The sequence below is a fragment of the Monodelphis domestica genome, chromosome 2 (assembly GCF_027887165.1).
Source record: "Monodelphis domestica isolate mMonDom1 chromosome 2, mMonDom1.pri, whole genome shotgun sequence".
Taxonomy (NCBI): domain Eukaryota; kingdom Metazoa; phylum Chordata; class Mammalia; order Didelphimorphia; family Didelphidae; genus Monodelphis; species Monodelphis domestica.
In genome coordinates this window covers 99780680-99807865 of record NC_077228.1, presented here as the reverse complement: position 1 = coordinate 99807865, position 27186 = coordinate 99780680, and the positions used below count along the sequence as shown (strand labels likewise).

General features: G+C 35.7%; 1 protein-coding gene across 1 annotated transcript in view; it reads right to left on the bottom strand.

Annotated features, from left to right (window-relative positions):
- CRB1 (crumbs cell polarity complex component 1) overlaps positions 1-8957 on the bottom strand; it is a 227487-nt gene extending 218530 nt beyond the window's left edge. Inside the window, exon 1 of the mRNA XM_056815688.1 lies at positions 8674-8957. Coding sequence (XP_056671666.1) covers positions 8674-8743 — 70 coding nt within the window. The 5' untranslated portion in view covers positions 8744-8957. The remainder of the gene's footprint in view (positions 1-8673) is intronic.
- Between the last annotated feature and the right edge of the window lie 18229 nt (positions 8958-27186).

Here is a 27186-nt window from a genome sequence, read left to right as displayed (position 1 = left end):
GAGAAACTGCTTACTCAATTTTTTATCATATCATTCAGAAAATAATCCTACTAAACACTGCTCTCATCATTTCACAATTGACTATTGTATTCAGATCTGGATATATTATTTTACAAACGATATTAATAAACAAAGATTGCCCAGGGGAGGACAACCAACTTGGTGAAGGACCGTGAAATTAGTACATATGATGATCTACTGATGTAGATATGTTTGAAAGCCTAGAAAAGATGCTTCTGGATGATGTGGCCAAGATAGTGAACTAAAGTTTTTCTCTAATCCTCATAAACTTTCAAAAATCTCAAACATAATAATTATGCATAAAAGAGAATGCAATTGTAATTGTCTCTGTAGGATGACACCAAAAATCTAATGAGGTAACAACTTGATGAATTAATAGGAGGTTAATCTGTTCTTGTTTAAGTTAATAAAGATCTCTGGGCCTTTGTTTTCTGATCTATAAAATTCAAGAATTAGACCAGATGATGTCTACAACTCCTTTCAGAGGAATATGAGGACTGATTCTGCATTATAAACTGGTAATATTTTCAATGAACATTCTGTGACTGTATGGTTAACAAATAGATGTTATCAATCTATATATTGTTTCAAATCAGCAACTGGGGCTACTTATATAAAGTGTCTGTTCAGGTATTAATATTTCCTTTCTCTCTGAGAAGGGCCACCACAAGGCAGCTACTATTCAGGACCTTAAAGGCAACAAAGTCAAGAGGGATATATATTCTTACTATTCATGATTGTAGCTTATGAACCCCACCTAATAAAATAAGTCACCACAACATCTTTAATTATTAAACATAAAAAACTTACTAAACAGTAAAACAAAAGCAAGAATAATTGGAGTATTACCATTATTCAAGATGAAGCAGATGCAGTAATAAAAAAAAAATAACAGTTCATACAATAAACTGGGATCACACTTTCTTACCAATGCATAGTGTTTGTGGTGAAAGGTGAGCACACAATTACAGAAATCAAATGCCAGGTATATTAGAAAGGTAACCTCTTATGTTTAGGTCAATTTACAATCTATCATTCTGGTGCTGATATCCATGATACCTTTGAGAGCAATCTATGACCTGAAACCATGTCTCTGCTGATTGTTCTCCCTCTGGTCCTCACTCTTCTCCTGCTAGGCAAAATCAGTCCTCTTCTATTTTCAAACAAATTAGACAGTGATAAAATCTTTTAATTTCCAATCACTATTAAAAGAGTGCCAATATGGTGACAAGTAGTTCTATTAAGTCAGAGTACTACAAAACTCCTAAAATTGATCCTCTGGAAAATACAGATTAGATGATAAGTTCTTGATTCAACAGGATATTGAATTATCTAACCAATTTCATGTCTGTTGTTACTTCAAAACAGCTTAAAGCCTATCTTTCTTCTTCTTTCATGTCCTGAATCATGAAGCAGCAAAGACCAACCAGGTGGGGACAGCTAAGTGACTCAGTTGATGAGAGAGCCAGACCTATAGACCTCAGGTCCTTGGTTCAAATCTGATCTCAGATACTTCTTAGTTGTGTGACTCCAAGCAAATCACTTAAATCTCTATTGCCTAGTCCTTAACACTTTTCTATCTTGGACAGAAAGTAAGGTTTTTTTTCCTTTAACTTTAAAATAAAATAATTTTTAAAAGACCAACCAGGTACCTTTGAGTGGTTTCACCCCATTCAGATTGTGGATGATGCTGAAAGTAATAGCACAATTGAAGCAGAGTTCAACTCTCTTTCAAACAGCAAGCTTCTAGGCAAAGGAGTGCTGGAGCCAGCTCTAACCCACTTGTGAGAGCCAATTGTTAAATACTTAATAAGAGTATTTACATCCCAGAAATCAATGCTACAAATTAGGGTTTGGTTCGTTCTTTTATTAATTGTCTAGTTTTAAGTGTTATACAATTTTTTCCCCAGAGAGCCCAGTTCTTAAACATTTACCAGCATTTCTCTATATAGCTCAATAAATAGAGATTGAAGTTAGCAAGAGTACAGTGAAAGGTTTAGGGAATGATATAATTGCTAGATTGGAGAACTACTGTCTCTAGGCTAATAATAATAATAATTGGCATTTATATAGTGCTTTTAACATTTGTAAAATACTTTATGTCCATCATTTCATTTGAGTCTCACAAAACTCATTTTGCCAGTCTTTTCTTCAGCCAATCAACAAAGCAGTGCTTCTCTCCCAAACAGCAGGCTCCAAGTTAATTTCCCGCTGTCTTCCTGTCAGCTGACTGTTCCTGGTACTTTCTTCTTAACACCTCTCCTGCTGCCCTATCTGTTCTTCTCCTGCTGAGTTGTTCGCTGCTTCTGATTGCACAAATTGGAGCTTCCTTATGGTTAGTGACTCATCTTTCTCTTATGAGCTCATAAAATCCAACTTTCTTGCAATTATGAAGCCAAAAATCCTTATTTAATCCTCCCATAGTCACCAAACAGCTAAATTTTGAGAGGTGATTAGATGGAGTAGTGGACAGACCACTGGACTTTCAGGTTGGAAGACTGAGTATGAATCCTACCTTAGTCATTTATTCACTGTATGACCAGAGGCAAATCACAATCTCCCTTAGCATGAGTTTCTCTTCTGTAAAATGGTGATAACAGTAGCACATACCTCAAATTGGTCTTGTAAGGATCAAATGAGATAATATATGTAAAATGTATTGCAAACCTTGAAGGACTACATAAATGCTATTATCATTCATCACTTTGTAACTTTCAACACATCAAAACTGAAAGCAACTAAATGCAAATGAGCTAAGGTGCCACAATATCCTCTAGCCTCATTTTTCTGCCCTCACACAGTTCTTCTTCAGTACATTCATTTTAGAGTAATCCTCTGTCTCATTTTTAATAGAAAAACTATTTCTTTACATGTAAAAATAATTTCTTCTCTTTTTGGGAACAAAATGATTCATATTTGAAAGGGTTAATATGTTACACTCCCTCAAAAGTTTATTCCATTGTTTTTCTTTACATATAAATTCATTTTCTACTCCCAAACTTTTTTGACTCTTTTTTTTTTGACTGCTTCTATAAGAACTAAAGCAGAACTTAAAACTATTTGTTATCAAAAATTTAGAATAGGAAAGATCCTTTTAGTCCTTACTCAAGGGAATATAGATGCCAAGGTACCAAAAGGAGCTCATGATTTCTATCAAAGTCCAATTAAAGTGCCATCTCCCAAGTTAAGCCATTATTAATCTTTCCCAACTGCTAGTGCTTTCCTTTCTAAAAAATCTCTGTGTTTATATTTTGTACATAATTATGTATGTTCCAGTTGTCTTCTCCAATTCAATTAAGCTTCCTGAGGGCAGAAAGTATTTGTCTCTCTAACCCATGTCTACCATAATGCTTGCATATAATAGATGTTAAAAATGTTTGTTGATGAATTGATTGATAAAATTATATCTTCTATCAACCAGAACTACCACATGGACTTCAAAGATTCCCTGATAGTAAAAGTCTAGTACAGTGATGGCAACCCTTTTAGAGAGGGAGTACCAGGCCCCCTCCCCCTAGACTTGGGGCTGCCCCCTGCCTACCCTTACCCCAGACAGGGGAGGGATAAAGCATTCCCATTAGGCTGCTGGGCAGAGTGGCAGGTGAGCTGAAAAAATATCCTCAAGACAGAATGGAGAGAGGGAGGGGAGCACCTGTCTGAGTCCCTCTGCCTTTCTAGTAATGAATTCTGGGGGTTGGGAGGCGGCATTATGCTCACAGAGAGCATTCTGTGTGCCACCTTTGGCACCTGTTCCATAGGTTCATCGTCACTGACCTGGTATTACTTTCTCTTCTTGGTCTAAAAGTACTAGAAATTTTCTATCTTTAGTTATGAAAAAAATAACTTTTTTGAGAATTTGCTAGTTAGGAAAAGTATTGGGAAGATAATATAAGATTATAGGATTTAGGTTCTTAAACTTTTTGTGCCAGAATCCCTTCTCAGAATAATGATTACAAAAAAAATAAACAAATTATGCCAAAATAAAATTATTAAAATATTATTTACAAGCATATGGTCCTCAAGTTAAGAACTCCTAAATTTAAGATCCAACTATACCATATTATAAATGATAAAAATGAGGCCCAGAGAAGCTAAGTAGCTTGTTCACACAACTACCAGGAGTCAGGATTTGAACTGTCTTTTGACTACAAATTCACTGTGGTACAGGGATATTCCAGGGTGAAAAAGTTGCTGGAGCATAGCGAAGAAATCAGGGTCAGGAGAAAAGCCAGGAGAAGAATAAAGTTGTAGGCTTAACAAAAGAAATGATGCTATTTTACTACAGATGCATGTGCATGTATATGTACAAACACACATAAACATTTAAGTGGAAAAAAATCAGCAAGAAATGTATTTATAGCAAACAAGTTTTACTGAAAGTGACAAGAAATGGCTATTTATTCCTAGAGCTAGAACTTAGGGTTCCTACATAGTTCCTGTAATCTAAGAATCTGTTCTGGAAAGGAAAGGCAGATAGCATTTATCATCAGGCATGGCATAGCCGTAGTTGCTGTATTTCCATAATAAGCCAGAAAATGAAGAAAGTTATTTTCTTCAAAACTGAGGAAACTTGAATTCTAATGTGCAGAAGCAAAAACCTAAAATTTCAACCAATAAATGACAATAAAATCAACAAATGGCAGGTGTGATCAGACAATAGCTAATGTTAAAAATATATGAGAATCACAGCAGCCTACAAGCTCAATATGAGTCAATAGGGTTGACAGCCAAAAGAGTTAACATACCCTTAGCCTGAATAGTATGCATTAATTAAGGAATGGTGTCCAAAAAAAAAAAAGCAATAGTCCCACTATATTCTACCTGACTCATAACATATCCTTAGTACTGCATTTGGCTTTGAAAAATAGTTTTCTGAAGGACAATGACAATCTGAAACATGTCCAAATGAATATTAAAGATGATGAAAGACTAGCAACTAGGTCATATTAAGATCAGTTAAAGAAACTGTGGGATGTTTAGCCTACAGAAGGAAAAATAGAAGCAGCATGCTTACTCTCTTTAAAAATTTGAAGGATTGTTATATGGAAGAGTTCCCAGTAGATCTATTCTTCTTAGTTCCAGAGGGTATAACTTTGAAGAAAAGGGTTTCAATCAACAAGTATTTATTAAGTATTTATATTGCAGACATAAATACTGTGCTTCTGTTAGGATTACCAATACATACAAAAAAGAGAAAGTTCCTGCTCTCAATAAGTTTACGTTCTAATGATAACTCATAAAAAATAAAAGGGAGTTCAAAGATTGGGGTGGAGGGAGGGTTGGAGGAAGTGAGAAGAAAATGTGAGAGTTGTAAAGGAGTGAACATTGCTGGCTTGACCACATCCTCTAAAGTGAGGTTCCAGAAGGAACTCTCCAATCAGGAGAAGAGGGCCACTATGGTACAGGGATCTTCCAAGATGAAAATGTTGCTGGAACACAGGGGAGAAATCCAGGGTCAAGAGCAAAGCCAGGAGAAGAGTAGAGTGAAGTTGTGGAGTATAATATTTAGGCTCAAAGTAAGGGACAAACAACTTCCTAACAATTAAAGTTATCCCAAAGTGCAATGGGCTGTCTCAGTAGGTCATCTTTTCCCCCCTTTTTGGACATTTATGAGCAGGACCTGGGAGATCAAATATTAGAATGTTGTAGAAAGGATTCTCTCCAGGTTAGAACTGGTTTTGATGAACTCCAAGGTCCCTTCCAATTTTGTGTTTCTTTGAAATTTTTGTCAGAGGCGTTCTATGTGCTCATTGTTGTTCTAGGTGCTGTGGGAGATGAAAGACTTATAAAACAGGGACGCTGCCCTCAAGGAGTTAATGATTTAATTAGTGACACAGTGCGCACACGCGTGCACACACACACACACACAAGACTAATATATAATATATTTAATAACAAATGAATCTTGTAAAAAAGTTGAATTTTATTAAGTCCATCTTGATACTTTCAAAATAAGATGACATGAAATAGTTCTGGGTTATGTTTTTGTTTTGTAACTGAGTATATTTTAAAAGCAGATGCATTCATTCAGTCAGTCAACAAAATACATTAAATACTATGTATCTAAAACACTGTACTAGGCACTATGAGATATATGAAATTATATCAAGTATAATCTAGTTGGGGAGAAAATACACATAGAAATAGGGGGTAAATATTTATAAAATGAATTATATAAATTTCTGGAAATCTCTTGTTCATAATAGATGCTTAATAAATGTTTGTTGCATTGAATGAAAAAATCATTTTCACCTAGTATACTGGAGTAAGGAATTGTAGTTGAGGTGACATTTAGCTGGTCCTGGAAAAAAAAGGTAGGATTTTGATAGGGATATGGGATAATGGGATAAAGGGCATTCCAGACAGAGGAATGGCATCAGCAAAATTTAAGAGATGAAAAAACACAATCTGCACTTAGGGAATAGCAAGGAGTGCAGAGTAACTGGAAAATATGGTTTGTACAAGGGTATAGTGAGTGAAAAAGCTAAAAAGGTAGACTAGGGCCAGATTATGGGGAGGTCCAGTGGATCTCATCTAGTTGGCAATAATGAGGTAACACAAATAAGACTCTCTGTAAACCTTTGAGCTGTGTAAATGGTAGTGATGATGATGATGACAAGTATGTTGATATTGAAGGTACCTGATCAGAGAGATCACAGCAACAGTGTGAAGTTAAAAAGCAGTTTCTAAGATTCTTTTAATGTGCTAGATACTGCTAAACTCGTGGTATTAAAAGACATGCAAGTCTACCCTTTTAAAAACTTAATCTGATACATATTCATTTTGTCATTGGCATCCCCATCATGATGCAATGGAAATCCAATCATCCTATCAAATGCCAATTATTTAGTACAAGTTCATTTCTAAGTACTCATAACTATGCTAGGCACTGAGGGAAAAAAAAAGGAAATCCTGCATTTGTTGAGGAATAGGTTTATAGGTTCAGACAAGAGTTAAAATATATTGCTTTAGATATTAAATACTCATTTTAAGAGTAGGATTATCTTTTAAACGTCTGATACATATGTAATACATTTTGTAAAATAATTAGCATCTGGACATGGAATAAGGAATATTTGTGTTCAAATCCCACTTCTGACACTTACTTGTTGAGTAACCTTGGGCAAGTCACCTGAATTCTGTTTCTCAGATTTCTCATCTGTAAAATGGTAAGAATGGTGTTTATAGTGCCCACCTCAAAGGGTTGATGTGAAGATCAAATGAAATAATAATGTATGCAAAACATTTTGCAAGCTGTAGAGCTCTAAATAAATATGTCGTTCTTATTAAATATAGATATATCTTTTGTTAAATGAAAATGTGAATGGCTGAGGAATACACTGTATATCCACTTGCCCTTTCATTTTGTAGTCTCCGCCTCCCTCCTCATCTCTCTTCCAGCTACCGTACTTCCCCCTACCTCCTGTTGCTTGATGTCCATTTCAAGTTTGATGAGAAAGACATAGTATATTATATCATAACTTTATAAGCAAGGTAGCTTTTGTTTTTTAAAATGATTCAAATTTATTATCCCCCAAAATTTGGATGCCTCTTACTGTTTGGAGTTTGGTTTGTTTGCATCCTTCCAGCCCACCCAGGGTTAGTTCTTACACACACTTCTGTTTGGGTTCCATTTCTGATTTATGTTCCACTGTAAACTGTACAAGCAACAATCTGACTGATGCAGCAACAGAAGGTGACCCAGATTACACCACATTGTACGCTAATGCCAAGCAGTCTTTTTCAATGGCAGCTGCTCTATGCTTTGTCTTATTGATATTCAGATTCAACAGACACAAATCACACAGCCCTTTTGACAGACACACACTCTGCCTGTCTTCATTTTCAACATGTTCGGCAGCGCCTGGCTTTCATAAACTCACAGCTGAGGCCATTTGGCCTCCTCCAATTTTACTTAAAGGCATGCACCTGACAATTATTCAGGAAACCCAAAGATGACCAAAAGATTTTCTTTGCTTATATTTGAAGAAGTTTGTGCAAATGGATGAGTCCCTTCGCTTCCAGAGCCCAAATCACAAATGATGAAAATGAGAGCTCAATTGTGTCATTAGTGAAGCCTTTATGAATGCAAATGATCATTTAGTCAATCAGGAGCTCTGAGAATATTACCTTGATTTTGGCAAATGAATTTCAGTTTTTTTCAAAGTTCATTAGAAGTAGTTGGGAGAAAATCAGGCAATAGGGAATTAAAGGAAACATGTCATCTAAACATTTTTGAGTTTGAGCAAATGTGCTTTAGCATGCAGAATAATACATCATTGGGCAAATGCAAGTAATTATAGATTATTTTTGTATGGCTCTCTCAATGACCCTCCACCCCCACCTCCAGAAGCTTTTGTTAGGATCATTTTCATAGCTAAACAAATACTGTGAATCACAAAATCAAAGGCTGAAATGCTTCTGTGTCCCAGGATCACTAATATATTAGACACAATCCTTTAATTGCCATGCACGTGCTAAGATCAGAGGGCTCACAATTGTATGGAATGGCAAAACTCTAAGACCAATCCTTTTTGGCTTCCTTTTCAAATAAAAGCAGGTCCTCCACCTCCCCACATCAGTGACTGCCAGCAAGAAGTGTCCACCTAGCCATGGCAGGGACCAAAATGTCAATAAATGGAGCAAGCTTACTTTTTACATGGAGGAGCAGCAACAGATTGAGGCAAAAGATGAGAAGAGAGTTAATTCTTGAAAGAGCCATGGTCGCTTATAGAGGACATCCTCCGATGAGTTGCCAGTGTGGTTTAGCGTCTGAGCTGATCCCGACAGTGCCCTCTTCCCCTCGCAGACTAGGAAATCAGCCACTTGGTGCCCTCTCTGCCCCTGCCCCTCCAGTGCCTGTTCCCTGAAAACGTACAGACTTTGATTCAAAAGGCAGTTGTGCTTGTTCGGATCTTACTACTGAAGGTTTGGGCAATTTTTCAAACCTGGTGCAGAATTTTTTGTCGGCTGGACTGGATTCATTCTCTCAGCTTTACATTGTAGCTCTATTCTACTAAATAATTTCTCCCCAGGATGACTCACAGTAGGTCAGGGTCTCTTTTCCCTGTTAGGAGAGAATTTCATTTCTGATGACAGCCCCAATGCTCCGAAGTGATCCAGCAGGCTTAAAAGGGAAAAGCTCAGACTCTGAGGATGTTTGGCTTCATTCTTATCAGGCCAGTCAGACTCAGTTGTACTTTTTCTTTGCAAGAATCCTACCTAATTAGATTGCCTGATCAAGTTAAGATCCTGAACAAAGCCTATCCAAATGAGGAGAAAATGTGATCAAAAGACATGTTGGCGGACTATTTTAAAATTGGGGACTCATTTTAGTCCTATGCTGATGATGTTTATGGGCATTTATTAAACATGCATTTATTAAATACCTACTATATACTAAGTACTGTGCTAAGCTAAATCTGGGGATAAAGGATATAAAAATACAAACTGAAAGAAAGCCCTCAAGTGGCTTACATTCTTACAAGGAAAGTGATATACATAAGAAATATGAAAGCTGGATGACAAGAGGGAGATGGTATTCACTTGGGGCATAGTATATTCCAAGCACAAAAAGGAAGGAAATGAAAAATCTGAGAATGAAGAATGACTGGCCCTGGCCCTTTCCCAAAATATCAATTGTGAGAGGAACTCACCAATGGAATAAAATGGTCTTGGAAGCAGACATAGCATGATAACAAAGTTTGGAGAATGAAGGACAGCTGGTCTCATCCTCTCCTCAGAAGGGAGACATTGAGAGGAACTCATCACTAGAAGAAGAAGGCCATAGTAGAAAGGGGTATTTTAGGATAGAGAAGCTCTAGGTATTTGGAGAAACTCCAGGGTGAGAATGCAGCTGAGGCATGTTGTTGAAGTGCAGAAAAGGGGCAAATGATCATCCAGTCTTGGCTTGAAGGTCTTCAGTGAAGTGAAATGCATGCCTTCCCAAAACAGACTATTAAACTTTAGGATAGCTCTAATTATTAGGAAAGTTTTTTCTGACATCAAGTCTAAATCTGTCTCTTTGCAATTTATACTCATTACTCCTACCTCCGCCTCCAGAAACTAAGCAAAACGTGGGTAATGCCTCTTACACATGGCAATCCTTTGATGACTTGAATATAGTTGTCATGTCCCTCTCCATGCCACAGCCTGATGTTGTAAATACCTAAAAACTGATTCTTAGCATTCTGCTGATTGGATAGATAGACTAAACTGTAGAGTTTACAAGACTGTGTGTATCTTCTATGTCTTCATGCTGCTGCTGAGTTTGTGGTATAGAAAAATTATAGTACTTCCATGAGCTTGGCATGAATTATGTCAAATCAGTCAAATGCCATGTTTGAAAAGAACAACTGGATATTGTCACAGACTCCAGGAAGACTATAACTGTAACTAAGCACTACAATGGCCCAGAAGAGCAAGTCAGGCAGAAGTGATTGACATGTTTCATCGAACATTGAAACCCTACCATCCCAAAGCTAACTGTATTTCCTAGGACAGAGACTGAAACTAGGGGAAGCTGTGCAGGACTCTCACCACAGGACCGTCCAAACAACCATCAGACTGGTTTTGAGTGTACCTGCCTTTTAAATCTACATGAGCTTTGCAATACCTGATGAAAGGTTTCTATCTTTACAGGGATATGTGGTCAATACCTATGTTTCATTCTCTTTCTCATTCTTCTACTAATAGCTTTCTAAGTGAGCATTAGATAAATGATAGATAAATGGTAGATAAATCATCTCTCGGTTCCTAATAAATGCTATTGGAATTGAAAAAGACACATAGTGAGGTAATATGACATAATGGACTGACCTTGAACTTCAGAAGCCTCAGTTTCAAGTTCTGCCTCTGATACATATTAGATGTGTGACCTTGGAGAAGTCACAATCTCACAGGGCTCTAGGCAAACCATTAAAACTAGTTACAGATGAATTATTTATCTTCAACAGTGGAGGGAGTTTCCCCAATATGTAGTTTCCTATAGGAAGTTTCTGTACCCTGATGAAATCACAGGTCTAAACCCACCTCTGTAAACCCAATTATTCTTACTTATTTTCATGATAACTTTAGCTATTTAAATTTGTAGTGCACTGACTTCAAAATAGTGCCATGTGAAGCACTTTTATTGCTCCTTCACAACTGGCCTCCTACTTCCTTATAACTCCAACTCATCCTGTAGATTTTGTTTAACGTTACCTCTTTTTTTTTTTTGCTTGTACTAGTAGCAGCTTGAAGTCTTACAGTATACCTTTCAACCAAAAAGGAGCACACTATTTTATAGAACCACTTCAAGAGAGGAGATTTCATTAGTGAGTTGGGAAAGAATAGAGGTAGGGTTAAGACTGCAGTCAGTCCCCTTTTGTTGTCCCAGGCATCTGGTATGAAGAGAAAGAACAAATGAATTTATGGAATAGCCTCAGGGGCCTCATGGGGTCATGACCTTTATTATTCTAAGGCCATGTTCTCTAAATCATTTTGTGTCAGTCTATCCCAAGGGGTATAAAGGAATTCTCAAAACAAAATGAATTTTGATTCATTTCGGTTTTTATATCCTAAGAGTTTGACCAAAATTAGATCAAGTAATCAGAGCAGGTGCCCAGAGAATATGATTTCATGGGTCCTAGAAAAACACATGGGTCAAAGACAAAATTCCCACATGCTCCATGATGTTTGAAATACTTGAAATCTGACATCCTCTTTGGAGAGAAAACACTGCAAAAGAAGATGGAACTTTAAGGGATTTAATCAGTCTTCCCTTGCCTCTGGCCTCTCCCTTTTCCAATAAATCCTATATTCACTTGCCAGAACACTATTCCTAAAGAATATGTCTGACCTGGTAACTCTTCAGCTCAAAACGGTTTAATGGTTGCCCAGTGCCTCTAGGATAAAACACAGACTACTCAGGCTGGCATTTCAATCCCTCCAGAATCTTACTCTAATTCTTTATCCTCATCATAACCCTCAATCAATCAACAAGCATTTTAAAGCATTTATTAGATAACGTACCCCTCTATCCCTCTCTATTCTCTCAGTTCATCACCCCTGTTCTGGCCTTATTTACTCTTATCTTCTCTGTAGTCTTCACATCAGAATTAGCTATATCAATATATCATTGTCCTCAACTTGGAATCTTTCACCTCCTTCCCTTTTTGTTCTTCATGGCTTGACAACCTTCCATTCCTGTTCTCCCTTTCTTTCTGGTCACATTCCCATCATTCTAGTTAAATTCCTCATACCTTCTCCCCATGACCATTGCAATACCTTCTTGGTGAGTCACTCTATTTTTATTTTCTCCATTCTTCAATAAATTCTCAACACAGATGCCAGTATAATCTTCCTAAGGCATGGATCTGTCCATGTCCTATCCCAGCTGGAGAATACAATGGAGACTTCATCTTGGCATTGAAGGGCCTCTGACTTAAACTCACCTTTCTAGCCTTCTTTCACAGTATTCGCTTTCATATATTCATGGAGTATTGGTATAGTCAATATTCCATCTCCCATGTTTCATATTTTACATAGGCTGCACCTCAGGCTGGAAATTTACTTCATATTCACTTCTCAGAATCTTAGTCTTTCATCAGTGCTCAAGTCAGGTATTGCCTTCTCTGGGGATATCTTCTCTTATCTTCCTATCCCAACTCAGTTACTAGAGTAACTTGCTTGAAATAACCTTCATTGCCCTTTATTTGTGTGAATATCTATTCTCCAAATAAAGTATAAACTCCTTGAGAATATAGAATGTTTATCCCAGAGATTCTTAATCATTTTTGTACCATAGACTCTTTTGGCAGTCTAGAGAAGACAATTAACCCCTTCTCTGAGCAATTTTTCTAAAAGCACAAAATAAAATACATAAGATTACAAAACGGGTAGGGGGAGGTGAGAAGGGAATGGAATAAGCATTTATATATCCCATTGTCAGGCACCACACTATGAATTTTACAAATATTTTCTCATTTGATCTTCACAACTCTTGAAAAGTAGTTCTTATTATTATCTTAATTTTACAGTTGAGGAAATTGAGGCAAGTAGAGGTTCAGTAACTTGTCCAAGGTCACACAGTTAGTAAGTGTCTTAACCCAGATTTGAACTCCAGGCCCAACTCTCTATCAACTGTGCCTCCTAATAGGTAGGCAAAGGAATTATGTTGATATCGTTTTCTGAATGTGTGTGTGCACACAACATAATTAATGTATGCAATTTCTGGTACCACCTGCTAGAGTTGCTATAACAAAGATCACAAAATCATAGATTTAGAACTGGAAAGGACCTTTGAGTTCACTGAATCCAAACTTTTTAGTATACAGATAAGGAAATTGAGTCCAGGGCCACATAGCTAATGTGCACCTAAAGTAGCATTTAAACCCAGGTCTTCTGGTCCCCATATCTAGCCTTCTATCCATCATGCCACACTGCCTCTCCAATTAGTTATTAATGAATTCTTTATGGAAAAATCTTAGACATATAGCATCTAGAATCTGTGGGACCTGAATAATCTTTTTTTCTTTCTTCATTTTCCATGTAAAAATATAATATAAATTTTTATCAGAATCTGAATAAAAGGTTTTAATATTTGTAATAAGTACTATAAATGAAAATTGAGCTTTTAGATAATTGATATATAGAGATAAAAAAGTTCAGAATGTTATCTGAAATATAAGCTCTGGTCAAACCTTTCCCTAAATGAATACTTTTTATTCCATAATATGTATTGTTAATTTTTTATGTCTCTTCTTATTATGGATCTTTTTAGATCTCAATGACAGTGTTTCTCATTTTCTCTCAGCTGTCTTTCTCAGTCTTTGGTCTATTATCAATATCTGCCCCATTTCTATGACCCTGGAAGCAAAATCAAGGTTTTTGCAAGAGTCTGGTGATAAGAAATATACTATGGCAAGAGTTTGGAATAGTTTTTAAAATGGAAAAGAAGGTAGTTCAATGTCTGTGGATATATGCTTTTCACCAATTCTCAGCAAAATGTAAGGGTGAAAATGTGAAATTGGGGTTGGTCTAGGTTAGTGCTTGAGGTCTGTTAGGGTCTTTTTCTCATACTCTGATCACCATTTTAGCATTCAATTCTTTCATTGTACACTTAAGAAAACTGAAATTCAGAAAGGTGATTATTACATAGCCTGTTAATGAAAGCCTTATCTATCTATTGCTCATTCCAGTGTCCCAGGTTGCTTCCCTTTCTCTCCATGAATAATTCCCCCAACATTCTATAGTCCATCCCTTCACCCAGTGATGTAATTTCACTCCCTTGAATCACATATTCCAGAATTGATGTTTCCACACCCTACCTTAAACAAAACCTCAGATTATACCTCAAAGTATTTAGAAACCACTAGCACTTTCACTCTTGCATGCTAGCAGTCAGGAGAAAATATATAAATGGGAATCACAGTGTGAGATCCTCATAGAGAACCTGTGGTCAATTGTGTCTCAGGTAACTCATTCCTCTGATGATCCAGAATTACCAGTTTGGTTTTGGTGGTAAGTTTGGACAAGCTGCTTTCTGTGTCCAGCTGATAACCTTTCTTGCTCTATTCTCTCTGCTGGGTATCTCTGCCACTGACCCATTCCATTCCTATTGGACATCTTTGCTATTCCTGCTGCTCTCTGCTACCATCTGCTGACCTTGAGTTATAATAAAGCTTCAAGAGCAAGTCTTGGTCAACACTTTAGCTTGATAGTCCTACAGACTATCCTTGGCTCTTTTGTGATACAAATTACTTCTTTTATCAACCTTCAGCCAGCAGGTTTCTAAGCAGCTAACTAGAGAAGTGCTTGACTTTTTGAAGTCTTATCACTTACATTTACTGTTCTCACCAATCCTTTTGTTTTGATTGGAAAACTACATTTAATTCTAATCCTTCTTTTGATCTGATCAAATAATTCCCAGAGTTTCTACTTAGTAAATCTGTTTTGGAGGTAAGTTCTTTTCAACCTCATAATCACTCCGTTTTGCTACAAAAAATCAATTTGGGACAAATTCCAAAATGTCACATGGAACTATTCAACTGGAGCTGCCTTCCCTACATTCTTTTTGCTACATTCTTGCCTTTGACATACATTATCAAGAGAAACAAATTTGTTGGCCTCCCTAGACTTAATCATTTGTTATTGATGCATTTTACCTTAATGCACCAATCTCTTCTCCAAAGCAACACTGGTCCCTCAACCACTGAACCTTTCTGTAAAAGAAGATTGAGGCAAAACCATCTTAAAGATAGACTTCAATGGACAGCACATACAACATTAAAATTTTGTGAAACAACAATGGACATTATATTTTACCTGAATTCTGTTGTCTTTTACTTCTGTTTTCATTTACATTATTGTAGTCATTGAGCATATAGTTTTTTTTATTATTTTGTTTCTGCAATAATTCATATGGATTCCCTTGTGTATCTCAGAATTCTCCATATCTATCAATTCTTACAATGCAATGGTTCTCTAAAAGGCTTATATCACATAATATGTTTAACCACTTCCTAAATCTTAAGCACATAATTTATTTGTCTTTTTGTTACTACAAACGGTATTGCTATGAAGATTTTGGAGCATATTTAACTTTTTTTTTCTATCATTGTCTTTTTTTGTTGAAACAACACTAGTAGTGGTATCCAAAGGAATGAGAAAAAAAGAGTAAGTTTACTTGTACTTATTTAGTTTTCAACTATAGCTAAAAAAAAAAAAAGTCAGCTCCTGGGGACAGCTAGGTAGTTCAGTGGATCAAGAGTCAGGCCCAGGACAGGAGGTCCTGGGTTCAAATTTGACCTCAGACACTTCCTAGCTGTGTGAACCTGGGCAAGTCACTAGGCATTGCCCCATTGCCTAGCCCTTACCACTCTTCTACCTTGGAACCAATAAACAGTAGTGATTATAAGATGGAAGGTAAGGGTTTAAAAAAATTCAGCTCCAACTTTGCATTATTATGCGTTTATTCCCAACATTTCTTCAGTATTGGACAATTAATTCTCATTTCAAATTATCTGCCAATTTGGAGAGTATTAAATACATTCATCTTATTATTTTTATATTTGAATATTTTACATGGTTATTGATCATTTATATTTCCTCTTTTGAAAACTGTTTATGTCCTTTGACCAATATCTATTGGGGAATGGCATCTTAAAGATTTAGTCAATGAACTAAATACAGTGTTAAACTTTTAATGGAGTCATTAAATACAATATTTTCTTTCATCAAATGAATTACTTTTTTCTATTCTTTATATATTGATTCTTGTTAATCAAAAGCTTTTCATATTTATATGATCAAAATTATATTTCTTCTTTTATGTTTTCCCTTTTCTTCTCATATTTTTTCATATAGTTCTGAAAGATATAATATTTTATCCTTATTCAATTGTATACATAAAACTTTTACTATTTATATCACTTTTTCCTTGATATAGAGTGTAAGTTTTTTTTTATCTCAACCCATTTTCCATTAAACTGCTTTCTAGTTTTCTTGGCAGTTCTTGAATTTAATATCTTCCCTGATAGTTTGCATTATATATTCTAGTATATAACTGAATGTGTTTCTGAAAAATCTCCTTTATGCTCTCTATTTTGAATCTATCTTGACCTTTAATTTTTAACTTTGGTCATTTGTTTTCTCCTATTTTTTTAAAAGAAAATAATGTTAGTTGAATATTTATCCATTTTGTTTGTCTTTTAAAAAACTATTTTCTCATCAGTTCAGCATACTTTTTTCATTTTATCAGTTTATCCCTTTCCCCTAATTTCTTCTGTTTTGTTGATAGAGGTAATCTGCTGCTTTTCTGATTCCTAAAATTGCTTCCTTAACTTATAGATCCTTTTTAAAATATCATTTTAGTATATGTTTTAAGAGATTTACATTTTCCTCTGAGGATTACATTAATGGAATTCCATAGATTTGGGTGCTATCTGTTTTTGATTACTTTGTTTAAGGTAATATTTTTATCCAGGACTTTTTTCTTTGGCTCATTCATTATTTATAATGCCATTTTAGCCAACATTTAGGTCTATATTTTCTATTCCCTGTGTCTTTTTTGTGTTTTATGAGCTGTGAAATTGTTAATATTTTATCTTAATCTTACATTTATTATTTCTTCATGTCTAAGTAAAGCATTATTTTTTTCCTAAATGTACTTTGTGAAGCTGCAAAATAAGTATGTTTTTAATACAAGTAGGTTGAAATAAATGCAAACACTGAATACCATGAAGCAGTCACATTATTTGACTGTGCTCTATTCAAAGGTATATGGGGAAATGTCTAAAATATTTTCATACCTATTTATTAATATCAGCAAAGTATTAAAAAGAGTTTATTATTTTAGTTATTTGTTTATTTAAAAAGTAATAGGGCAATTATAAAGAGTAAAATTCAAAAAATAAAAAACCTGGAAAGACTTACATGAATTAATGTAGAGTGAATACAACCAGAATACTGTAGCCATTCCCCAATTAACAAATGTTCAAAGGATATGAACAAGCAGTTTTCAGATGAAGAAATCAAAGCTATGTACAATCATCTGAAAAAGTGTTCTAAATCCCTCTTGATTAGAGAAAAGCAAATTAAAACAACTCTGAGGTACCACTTGACACCTATAAAACTGGCCAATATGACAGTAAAGAAAGTGATAGGTGTTGGAAGGGATGTGGCAAAATTGAAACACTAATGTATTGTTGGTGGAGTTGTGAACTGATCCAATTATGCTGGAGAACAATTTGGAATTTTGCCCAAAGGGCTATAAAACCCTGCATACACTTTGATCTAGTAATACCTCCACTAGGTCTGTATCTCAAAGAGATCATGAAAAGGAGGAAAGGATATGCTTGTCCAAAAACTATTTATAGTAGCTCTTTTTGTAGTGGAAAAAATTGGAAATTAAGGGAATATCCATCAATTGGGGAAGAGCTGAACAAATTGTGGTATATGATGGTGATGGAATACTATTGTATTGTAAGAAATGATGACCAAGATGATTTCAGAAAAAGTTGGAAAGATGTACATGAATTGATGTAGGGTGAAATAAGAAGCAGAAGAACATTGTACACAGTAACCGGAATATTGTACAATGATCAACTGTGAGACTTAGTTACTCTCAGTAATATAATGATCCAGGACAATTCTGAAACACATATGAGAAAGAATACTATTCATCTCCAGAGGAAGAACTATTTGCATTATAATGCAGATCAAAGCACACTGTTTTTCACTTTAGTTTATTTGTGTTTTTGTTGGGGGGTTTTGGTTTACATGAGTAGTCTGTTACAACAAGGAACAATATGGAAATGTGTTTTGCATGAAAATACATGTGTAACTCACATCAAATTGCTTACCATCAGCAAGGTGGGAGAGAAGGGAAGGAGGAAGACAATTTGGATCTTATAACTTCAGAAAACATATGTGGAAAGTTGTTATTACATGTAATTGGGAAAATAAAATATCTTTTTTAAAAATAAGACTATTGTACACAGTAATAGCAATACTGTTGATGAACACTTGTGAATGACCTAGCTATTCTCAGCAACATAGTGATCCAAGACAATCCTAAAGACTCATGACAAAAATTGTCATCCATCTCCAGAGAAAGAAACGATGAAGTGTGAATGCAGACCAAAACATACTATATTTCACTTTCTTTCTTATCATTTTGTTTGAAATTTCTTTCACAAAATGACTAATATGAAAACATATATGATTGCAGATGTAAAATCTATATCACATTGCTTACTCCCTTAGGGAGGATGTAAGAGAAGGAAGGAGAAAATTCAGAACTGAAAAATTTTAATGAATGTCAAAAATATAAAAAATAAAATCAGTAATGCTTTAAATGTGATATTGTTGTCTTGGCAATATTTTTAAATAGCTGGATGAGATAACTTTAAAACCAGGCTTGGAAAATAGCTTTAGTCAACCATGCTTCCTTATCTGACCTCCTCCAAAGAGCTGGAAGTGATTGATGATTTTACCTACTCAGAGCACAAAAATCTTGAGACCCATAAGACAAGCATCAGTTTTAATTTTAAATTCTTTTCTTCATTACCTCCCAGTAAAAGTGTTAATAGAATCCTTGTAGACTTTAAATCCAGGTTGAGTTTTTTAAAAACTTCTTAGAAATAACAGGTACTGAAAGGCATCCGTTTTCCAGAATAAACCTGTTTCATACAAATTAAACATTTCTTGATCACTGTGTTCACATTCTTCAATTATTTCCTTTAAAACAAAAACATATTTAGCTGTCACATCATCATCTTCACTGCCTACTTATCCAGTCATTGTAGAATTATTCATTTAAACTTAATTTTAAAGTGATCAATCCAACTAGTGTTTGCAGTAAAAGTTTCTTCACCATCCACTTCATTTCCATTTTCTTTAAACTGACATAATAATAGGCCTTTGGTCCAAATGACTGTTTTGCTGAGAGTAATGCAATTTTTATTGCAATTTTCAATTCATTCAGCTAAAAGACACATTTATATCACTACAACACTTTTCTTCCTTGTAGTTGTTTACATAACACAAACATTTGACCACAATTTTGCCTTTTCCTTCACCTGCATATTTTATATTTTGTACCACAAATTCAAGCTTCCTGACATCTCATACTGTTTTAGAGTTACTATGATCATGTTCACACTATTCAATTATATCAATTTTTATGCAAATATAAAAGTTTCTTCTCCCTTTTGCCCATTTTACTAGGGGTGCCTTAAAAATGAACACAACTGTTGATAATATCGTATGCAATAGTATATTACATCCATATGTGAAGAAAGGAAAATGTAAACTGATTTTATAGCACATAATGTAACCCTTGATCAGTTCACATGCATTTCATTTAATTGAATTCTGGTTTGCATTAAATGGCACTTGGTATCATTTTAATTCACCATACATTTATTTATTATTTGAATTCACATTAATAAGATCTAACTTTATTTTCATTAAAATTCAATTCAAAATGAAACGCACGATGATTTCAGTAAAACCTGAAAAGACATACATGAACTGATGTAAAGTGAAGTGAGTAGAAAGATAAAAAATTGTACATAATAACTGCAATATTGTATGATAAACAACTGTGAATGACCTAAATAATCTCAACAATATAAGACAATCCCAAAGACCCACGATGAAAAATACCACCTGCCTTCAGAGAAAAAACTGAATCTGAATGCAGAACAAAACACACTATTTCACTTTCTTCATTTTTTGTTTGAGATCTCATATACAAAATGACTAATAGGGAAAACTGTTTTATGTCATTAAACATGTAAAATCTATATCAAATTATTAAGGGAGAGGATTTAGAAGTCAAAAATTTTTAAATAAATGTTTTAAATTATTTTTATATGTACTTGGGAAAAATAAAATATTATTTTTTTAAATTTAATTCAGCAAATATTTGTGAAGTTTCTATAGTCTACAAGACACTATGACAGCATAGGAGATATAAAGAAAAAATGGAATAACCCCTGCCTTTAAAGTGTATTCTATAGGGTATAAGTGTACATAGTCAATCAATCAATAAACATTTATTAAGCACTTACCATGTGCCAGGCACTGTTAAGCACTAGGAGTATGAAGAAAACTGAAAGACAGTCCTTACCCTCAAGAAAGTTACAGTCTAAGGGGCAGCTGGGTGGCTCAGTGGATTGAGAGCCAGGCCTAGAGATGGAAGGTCTTAGGTTCAAATCTGGCCTCAGACACTTCCTAGCTGTGTGACCTTAGGCGAGTCACTTGACCCTCTCATTGCCTAGCCCTTACCACTCTTACACATTATTGATTTCCAAGATAGAAGGAAATGGAGAAGGAGAAGGAGAAGGAGAAGAAGAAGGTTGCAGTCTAATGGGGAAAGACAACACATCAGAAATTTAAAGAGAAGGGAATGGTATCTAGCAACAGGGCCATAATAAAGTCTAAGACTGGATGAGAAATGAAGAGACAGATTTTTCCTTGGGCACTTCCTTAAATAGAAGATCTGGGTAGAACTCTCCACCAACCATTGTCACTACTATACTCTTTCCTCTTCAGAGGAAAGGAGAAAACCCAGGAGCAGGTGTATTGAGGAGGTCTAAGTTGTAGAGTTGATTCGATCTTGTTGTTTTATAAGATTCCAGTAAAGCCCAAGAGTATAACAGCTAGGTGGGAAAGTGTAAGTATATAGTACATAAAGATTAATACAAAATAACTTTAAAGAAAGCACTAACAACTTGGGGAAAAGTAATAAAAATCTATTCAATCTATTTTTCTCAACCATTTCTTCAAATCCATAATGTTCTTCTAATTTCTATTTCTATTAGATTTAACAAGCTCTAAAAAATGAATATTAAAGTCATCTATATAATTACTGTATTGTCAAGGTATTTTTGCATGAAGGTTAACTTGTTCTTTAAATACTCCAATAGTACTTGTTTTATATGTAGTTTATGTTGTTATTGCTTCATTAGCTTTTATCTCTTTAAGTATAATATAATATGGAAGAGATAATACCCACAATGGAATATGTACCCTGGCTTTGTGCTAAGTGATGTGGCACTTACTGGGATGACATAGCAACTCCTTATTGGTGGTTTCTGAACTAGGGAGTTATGGAGGTGACTGACCATAGTCAGGAGGAGTCATTTACTCAGTAGACTATATAAGAAGAACTAAGGGGAAACTGTCTTCATTAGGGACACATCCAGTTTACTTTTTCCTTTTATGATTTCCAAAAAAAATAAGGTTTAGGAGATTTCTTATGGCAAAAATGGCTATCAGTACATGGCTGTAAGAATATGGGCTTGTCAAGGCAAGCCTGAGACTGGATTTCCAATCCAGACCTGTTTCTTTTGCTTTCTCTTTACCAAGCACAGATCAGTGAACACTGATTCCACATGTAACAATAATTTACATTTATGTTATCTGTTCAAGGTTGTAAAATGCTTTATATGTATCATGATTATTCCTGAGTATTTGGTATATATCCTCTAATTCCATTAGTCCAAGCTCTCATTCTAGGCATGTCACACACACACACACACACACACACACACACACACACACACACTCACTGTCCTCACATGATCTGAATATCTCCAAAGCATTTTTCTTTACATATCATTGGGACTGTTCTGGAAGCAGGGTCACCTGACTCTTCAATGAGGGAAATTGAATCAGCAGCATTCTAAGTGTGCTTAAAGGAACTGTGTTAACATATTAAATTATTTGTTCCTCACAAAAATCTTGTAAGGTAAATACTATAATTGTCTTCATTCTATAGATGAGGGAACTAAGGCTGAAAGAGGTTAAGAGACTTACTGGGTACAGGGTATCTGGGTACAAGGCACAGAAGTATCTGAGGGAGGATTTGAAATCTTTGCTTCCTCACTTCAAGTCCTGTTCTCTATCCACTATGCCAAAAATGAGTATTTCCAGCTTTGGATGTTACCTGGTGAGTTCAAGAAGTCCTGAGTGGGGTGTCAGCTGCCAATTGAGAGATTGCCATAACAACCCCACTTTTCATAGAAAAGGACCATGAATAGGAAGATCCTGCAGTAGAAGGACTGACTACCAAAGCCATTAACTAGTCAGAAGATAATAGACCTTGTGAGTTGCTAAAGATAGTACAAGTCTGAGGTGAATGTAAAATAAGAGTGTCAGCTATTTTAAGAATTCCACAGGTTGTCTTTAAAGTTCAAGAGGCATTTAAAGTGCAAAATCACTGTTCGAGATGTTTTGTGTTTTTCTGCCTTTGTTCTTTGATTTTTTGCATTTTAAGTATTTCTGGTGATGAAAGAAACAACTGTTCCCACTTTTGGTGAACCCCAACACATGACCCATAACTAAACAATATATAAGAGATTTCCCTAGAATTGTTCTCTAGAGCAAAGGCAGTGAGCCATAAATCAGGAGAAACCTGGCTTTTTTTTTTAGATCAGGACCCCAGGATTTAACCCAATCTGTATGACTTGAAATAGTAGGGTACACTGAGGTGAGTGGATGTTGAAATCCACCAAGAGATACCTCAGTCTCATTTTAGTACAGTAAGGCAATTGGGCCTTACCATACTGAACTAGAGCACTACTCAGTCTTCCAAACTGTTGTTGATGTAAAAATTAACAGGTTTATTGGTAAAACAAAAGAGAGGAAGGAAGGATTTAGAAATGAGGATGCCCTAATCACTACGGTCTCTCACTTCCCTCTTCCCTCTAAGTTCACTGTGAAGTGAATGCTGCTTTTTCTTGATGCTCCCTTTCGCTCCCTGCTTCTTGCTAATATCCCCAAAGCCCTCTCTATTCTTTCTGACACTGCAAATCCTCCCTGGTTGATTTATCAAGATGTGACAGGTTTCAAGATGAAAAAAAGATGAACTCTAGATATTTGTGTTCAACCCAGCAGGGCAAGGCCTGAGGTTAACCCCTCAGCCCTCACACCAACAACTGACTTGGGACTTTGTCAGAGTTGAGAGTATGAAGGATCTTCTTCAGGTATATTTCTTTTTGTGAGAAAAGGTACTCCTAAAAGAAATCAAAAGGTTTCCCTTCTCTCTCCAACAGGCTTGGAAAAAAAGGCTAAGCAGTGAGATCAGCTCCTTCCTCCCTCAGCTCCCAGACAGGAAGAGCCCAGTTGGTCTTTGCTCCTTCAAAATCTCTCCTCCCACATTCCTAGCATGTGGTCATGCTGGCCTCTGCAAACCAACTTTAACTTTACTTAAATTCATTTCTATTTCTATTATTTCTACCATAACAAAGTCCACAATGAGTCTTTTTTTTAAGGATGAAAAGAGGAACACTTGGGTCAACAATCAGAATACGTACCCAGTTTGCCTCCCTTAACAACTAACTAATTGATATCTTATTTGCAATTTCTTTTTTTAATTAGCAGAAACATGATAGATTTTCTTAGTCCTCTATTTTCACTCTGTATCTATCTTTATGTTTTAAATGTGATTTTCATATACAGTGTTGGGTATACCTAATTCTATTTTTCACTTCTGTTGGATTGATAAGCTTAGTCTGTTCTCATTAAAGGGTAGAATAATAACGTCTCCATTTTTCTACATTACCTTTTATCATATTTTTCCTTCTCCTAACCAACAATGAGTACCTATCATTTGTTTTATGTATGCAGTCTCATCCTCTTTGTCTCCTACTAAGTCAGAAAATATTCTTTCTGTGGACCAGTATCTGACTTCTAGGAGTATACATTCTGATGAGATACATGACCTGTAAATAATAGCTACATACAAAACATATACAGAATAAGCTTTCTAAAAGAAGAAAGAACTAGTCATTGTGGGGACTAAGAAAAGCATCCTGGCAAAAAGTTGGATGCAATCTGAAGCTTGACAGAAGCCAAGGAAATTAAGAAGAAAAAAGAAGATAGCATTCAAGGCATGAAGAATAGCCATTGTAAAAGGACATAGATGAGAGATGGTATATGATGTGTTCTAAGAACTGCAAACAGTCCAATGCAGCTGAATCACAGAGTGGGTGGAAAGAAATAAGACAGAAGAGGAAATACCAATTAAATGACAAAGCTTTAAATGCCAAGCAAAGGACTTTTTTTAATATATTGAAGATAATAGCAACACACTGGAGCTCATTAAGCAAAAGGATGATGTGGTCAAAGCTATACTTTGGAAAAATTATACTGAAATATGCATTGAAGCTTGAGACATGGTGACCAGTCAGAAGATTATTGCAGTCATCTAGGTGAGCGGTGATATGAGTCTGAACTAGGTATAAGTGGTGGCAAGGAAACCTATATAAATGACACTGTAAGATAGAAATGACAAAAACTGACAATGGATTGGATATGTGAAGTGAATATAAGCGAGGAATCAAGGATGACATTGATTGTGAGCTTGAGTTCCTGAGATTGTGATGCCTTGGATAGCAATAGGAAAGTTTAATCTACGAGAGATATACAAAAAAAAAATGAAATCTGTTTGGGACTGTTGAATTCAATATGCTTATGGGACATCCATTTTAAGATGTCCAAAATGAAATAGGCGATATGGATCTAGGGCTGGATAAAGAGGTCTGAGAATCAATCTTCTGAATGATGATCACCAATCAAATGAGAGCAGAAGATGAAACTGATGAGATCACCAGATGAAATAGAATAATGAGAAAAGAGATGACCTAGGGCAGAGCCTGGGGAAAAAATGTTTAGAGGGCCTGACATGGACAAAGTGCCAGGGAAGAATGAGTGGTGGTACTAATAGGAAGACTACCAGGAGAAAACAGCATCCAGAAAACCTAGAGAGGAGAGAGTATCCAAAAGAAAGTATTAATAGACAAAAACTATCTTCCCGCTACCCTTCCCAAAACTGAATTTCTTAATGTTTTTATTTTATTTTACTCGGTTGTTACTCTTCCCTTTTCTAGCCTAGAAGAGTTCGATTTTGAATATTCTCTCTCTCTCTCTCTCTCTCTCTCTCTCTCTCTCTCTCTCTCTCTCTCTCTCTCTCTCTCTCTCTCTCTCCCTCTCCCTCCCCTCTTCCTTCCATGGTATTGTCTGCTCTCTAGCCTCAAAGATTTGTGGGATTCTATTTCAAGGAATTTTAACTTAATTCCTTTATTACTCCTTTCCTCTTGATTTTAGGAATTCAAACTTAAATCTTCTCTATATAGCTTTCAAAGTGGGTTTTAACAAAAGAATATTTAATTCCAAAGGTATAATATCAAAAATTCAAATTTCCTCCCCTAACATATTAGAAGCATTATTTACTTTCCCCTACCACCACCACTACCACAACCTATGTCTCTGGGTAGCTGAAAGGGATTAGGTTTATAGCTTAGTTCAGTTCCTATGAAGCAAAGTCCCAGTTCCAAGTCCAAAAACCATCTTCAACTTGAGTACCAGCTGTCCCAGATTCTCATGGTTTTCATGCTGAATTGACTGGTTATACTACCATGCCTGTAATCCTGGCTCCAAGGTTACAATAGCTCACACCCCTTGTCTGGTCCATGAGGATCACCTCTGACACATGAAATTGAGAACAAACAACATAGAACAGAAAGAACCACCCCTAGACTGAATTCTCAGAACTACATTAAAAGGAAATCAGAATTTTTCTCCCCTCTTATCAGTTCAGTTCATAGAGCCATGCTGGGTTTAGTAGACAGGAATCATCCAAAAGATCCCAACCAAAAAGATGGCAGAAAAAAGAGTTAATGACTTAATCACTTGTTTTAAAGGTACAAGAAGCCAATCAAAGAAAGCTCCCCCCACTCCTGTGGTAGGAGATATAGTAGGCTCCACGTTAGACAAACTAAGCATGTTCAAATGCCCCTCAAGCCCAGGTCCACATTAAAACTGACATGCTCAATGAAGCCCCAGCTACATCTCAAAGACTCATAGAAGATGGGGCTTCTGTAAAACAAAAGTCTTGTCCCATCCTTTATCTAGCCCAGTTAAGAACATCATTCCAGATCTTTCACATTTCCCTTCTCATCATTTAAAAGAATGACTTCTGAGAAGTTCCATTCTTCCAAATATTAATCCCAAAAAAAGGCAGCATGGAGTGATGTAGAAATAGCTCTTTATCTAAAGTTAAAAGACTTAGATTGAATTGGGAACCTACTACTCTGTCTATATGTCCTGGAACAAGCCATAGATCCTTCTGAATCCCATTTTCCTTGATTAATCCCTACCTTACATAAGGACCCTTCAGATGTTCTTGAGTTCCCCTCTCTTGGGGTAGAAACCAATCTGGAAAACACTTTCACATACACACGAATGTGCACACACATGCACACACACACACACACACACACACACACACATACACACACTATACATAGTTCTTGTCTCCAGAGAACATGTTCCCTCTCTCAGGGAGCAAGATCCAGATGTTGATTTTCTCCACTTTCATCTACCTATCTTCCTACTTCCCTCAAACTTCAATTTTGGAATTTTCCTCAAAAAAGGAAGGTAGGAAACAAGCATTTATTAAGTGTCTACTATGTGCCACACACACTGTGCTATGTGTTTTACAAATATTACCTCATTTTATTCTTATAACAATGCTGGGAGGTAGTACTATTATTAAGCCCAATTTAGAGATGAGGAAACTGACTAAGAGATTAAGTGATTTGCCTGAGGTCACAAAACTGTTAATGTTTGAGGCTGGATATCAATTCAAGTCTAGGTCCAATATTCTATCCA